Source organism: Mangifera indica, chromosome 1 (genome assembly GCF_011075055.1).
Source record: "Mangifera indica cultivar Alphonso chromosome 1, CATAS_Mindica_2.1, whole genome shotgun sequence".
Classification (NCBI taxonomy): Eukaryota; Viridiplantae; Streptophyta; class Magnoliopsida; order Sapindales; family Anacardiaceae; genus Mangifera; species Mangifera indica.
Genome location: NC_058137.1, coordinates 6,806,028 through 6,809,413, shown reverse-complemented (window position 1 = coordinate 6,809,413; position 3,386 = coordinate 6,806,028). Strand labels below are relative to the sequence as shown.

Sequence of the window (3,386 nt, the reverse complement as noted above, 5' to 3'; positions counted from 1 at the left end):
CATAAAAAAATTAATAAATAAATATATAATTATAATAAAATCAATATTATTTTAATATTTAAAGTGAAAGTAATAACCAAATTACCTTTTATATTATCTATTATATTATTATTGATAATAAAATATTACTTAAATTTTTTATTATTTATCAACAAAATATAATAATGTAAGCAATAAAAGATAGATTATCAGAATAATATTTCTACCCACCAAACATCTCTTTATTTTTAATACTTTATTTTGGGGCACTTAAGGGCTAGATATTAGTAACTAGAAAGCAATGATTTTAAATTTTAAATAATTTTAAATTTGAAGATTTTTGACGAAACCTTCGCAACTATTACCCAATAAAAACATTAATTAACTTCAACATAAATGGATATAGAAGACTTAGAGGAACCGAAGAGATCCATAGAAACAGCTGCAAATAGCACACATGCACTACCCTTTTATATAATTTTCAAAATATACTATTACATCAACTAACAGCTATATCGTGAATGTAAGCTTTCCAATCAATATGTTATAACACGTTAAAAATCACGTCTTATTTTTTTCTCCTGTTTTAGTTGCATCTTATTATAATAGACATCGAGATATTATCATGTTATTATCACTATTATCATACTTTGACTTATGCAAAACTCGAAATTGTGTACCCCAATCGGTAATGAAAAATCTCATCATCAACTTTATTATATAATTTCCTATAAATTTTTTAATGTAATCATAATTTATACATATATTTATATGTTTATTTCTATTAAGCGTTTAGGATTTGGGGAAAACCCCAGCAGTAATCAACTCTTCCACAATTGAAATAACCTCAATTGTTACGGAATGAAGAGCATTATATTATGGATAATGGAATATGCTTTAGACATGGTGATCTTTGGTATTGTGATTGAAGAATTACATACATAAACAAACTTGGACGTGAAAGATGGGCATACATTGTTTCATTGGATGGAGTAATTAACTTAAGCAATGCCAGCAGGAATATGTACAAAAGAAGAGATCATGCATGAACTCAGCGTCTCTCGATTGGCATTATTAGGAGGATGGTTGCTAAACAATGCACATAATTAATAATTCTCTCCTCCTTTAGTTGATATATTTAAGAAATCAAATATTAAAAACAATTAAACTTCGATACGCCAGCGCCGAGTCATAGTTTGTGTCTTCAAATGAAGGAGTGTGACTGCTGATGTATGTTTAATTTGTATGTTTCTACATCTGTCACCTGAAATTCGATTAAAGAATTCCAAGAATGGTGTCTTTTTTAGTCGAAAAAGAGAAGAGAACCAGCAATGCAGGCTAGTGTGCAAGCAAATTGACCGCTGGGCCTTACTTTTTGCCTTCCAAGTTTGAAGCAAGTTGCACCATCTCAACAGTATCCCATTAATGTTGTTAAGACGATAGCTTAAGGCTAAAACAGCAAATTCAAACTCCCAAGCCCAAAATGCCAAAGGGAAGCAAAACACTTCCCCAGTCGCTAGTATTGTTGGTCGTATGCTAGCTAACAGGAGGGTCACTTGACTTGCCACAACTTCGAAATTGCAGCTGAAATTACAATGGCAGCACCGATGGATGTAGGCGTTGTGTGCGGAGAGCCGGCTGATATGTCAACTGCAGCCGGGAATTGGCCATTAGCAGACTTCAGACTGCACCCACAATCCACAGTCAAACAATAAAGATAATTTACAATAGAGCGAAATGTAAGCATATAAATGTTTTACATCCTAATTACTCTAGTATGTAAACAAACAAATGGTGACGAATTTAGATTGAAAAATGAATTACTTGGTATTTGGGGTAGGGCAGAAAGTGATGGCATAATCGGCTGCTGCACAAGTGAAGGTACTTGTTCCATCATCATAGGCGTAGCTATAAGCTTTAGGACAAGCAGTTTTGAAAAACATGGAGTAAGAAGTTGGCTTGCATGTATCAGGAGTTGCATATGCTCCACTGCAGCAATATTGAGGATCACCAAATGCTTCACATGCGCTTTTACAAGCCAAGTCCTCGCCATTCGCCCCTTCGGTAACCTTAAGCTCAGTAGGACACTCACTGTTCAAGTCCACAACGCATCCAGTGATATTACAGTTCCCTCCACTTCCCCCTTGGGGTGTCACCAGCAGGGGAAGATTATAGCCGTCAACAAGACTAACATCGTAAAAATCGAGCCCACCTGCTCCGTTAAGAGTGAATTCAGCCAGGGTGGCGGGAGGGGCCGCGCCACCACCAGAACATTCTACAGTACCAGAGCCACAGTCACCGGTTAGGCAAGTGAACTTGTTAGTTGTGGGGTCTTGGGTGCAGAAAGTGCGACCCCATAAACGTCCTGACCAAGAAGTGGGCACCGAGATTAAACTTGATTGGCCTGGTTCCAGAGAAAAGCCGGTGCTGGAAAGCTGTTGCGTTCCCGCTCCAGAAAGCATCCCTGGCCAGACCGTGTAGGTGCACTTGTTTGTTATTGTAAACGTTGCAGATAATGAAGCTGTATATCATTTAAAATAATCAAAAACCAGAAACATTATATATAACAAAATTAATGATGCTTCTATTAGTACCTGAAAGTAGCTGAAGAAGATACAGAGCAAATAAGAAGATGCGTGCCATTGGATTCCTCTTTGTTGCTCTCTGTTTTTGTTAATGTCAAATAAGTTTTGGAGTGAACTGGAATTGTGAAGCTAGAAATGAGAAATTAAACTTCAAAAAGCATTAAGAAGTGGAGATCATGTGCTGATACGGTAAGTATGGCTGGGTGGCCATTAATTAATAGGATTTGGACGCACCGCCCATGTTGGCCACATGCAAACACAGTCATATATAGACCGTCCCAGTTACGTCAGCAAATTGTGTTCTGTTCTTGAGTTCCTTAGGAGAAGGGAAAGATACTCTCAAAACAATGGCAGACTAGTAAACTATATAATATAAAATATTCTAATATAAAGGGAAAGGCACTATTTCCCACTCAAATTTTAGCTAAATCTCAAAATAATGCCTATAACAGTGGAAAAATCTGAACATCCACTCATGAACTAACTGTCATCTAAATTTTCAGTTAAAGATAAAGATAAAATCAATATTTTACCTATAAACTTTAAAACTTTGAAATTTTTATCATTTTTCCCCCAGGTTTTAAAAACTAACACTTTAACTCGTTCTCAAAGTTTGAAAAATTTAGATTTCACCCTTAGGGTTTGCTTCCTTCTCCAATCACCATCATTTTAAGTGAAGGCCAACACTTTTCACCCATATTTCATCTCCGACTATGAAGGAAGATGAAGGACGACAAAGCGTTGTCCTTTGTTGTCTGGAAGACTTGATGAAGGACGACGCTTCATCGTCCATCGTCTCTTCGTACAGATCTAGACGATTCT

At 36.1% G+C, this 3,386-nt stretch overlaps 1 protein-coding gene across 1 annotated transcript; it reads right to left on the bottom strand.

Moving 5' to 3' along the window:
* Nucleotides 1-933: 933 nt before the first annotated feature.
* LOC123216052 (thaumatin-like protein 1) lies at nt 934-2,810 on the bottom strand. Its single transcript, XM_044636409.1, has 3 exons — nt 2,574-2,810; nt 1,804-2,500; nt 934-1,664 (listed from the first exon to the last, which is right to left on the bottom strand). Exons 1-3 carry the CDS (start codon nt 2,620-2,622, stop codon nt 1,532-1,534), a joined length of 879 nt encoding a protein of 292 aa, XP_044492344.1. The 5' UTR covers nt 2,623-2,810; the 3' UTR covers nt 934-1,531.
* Nucleotides 2,811-3,386: the final 576 nt, after the last annotated feature.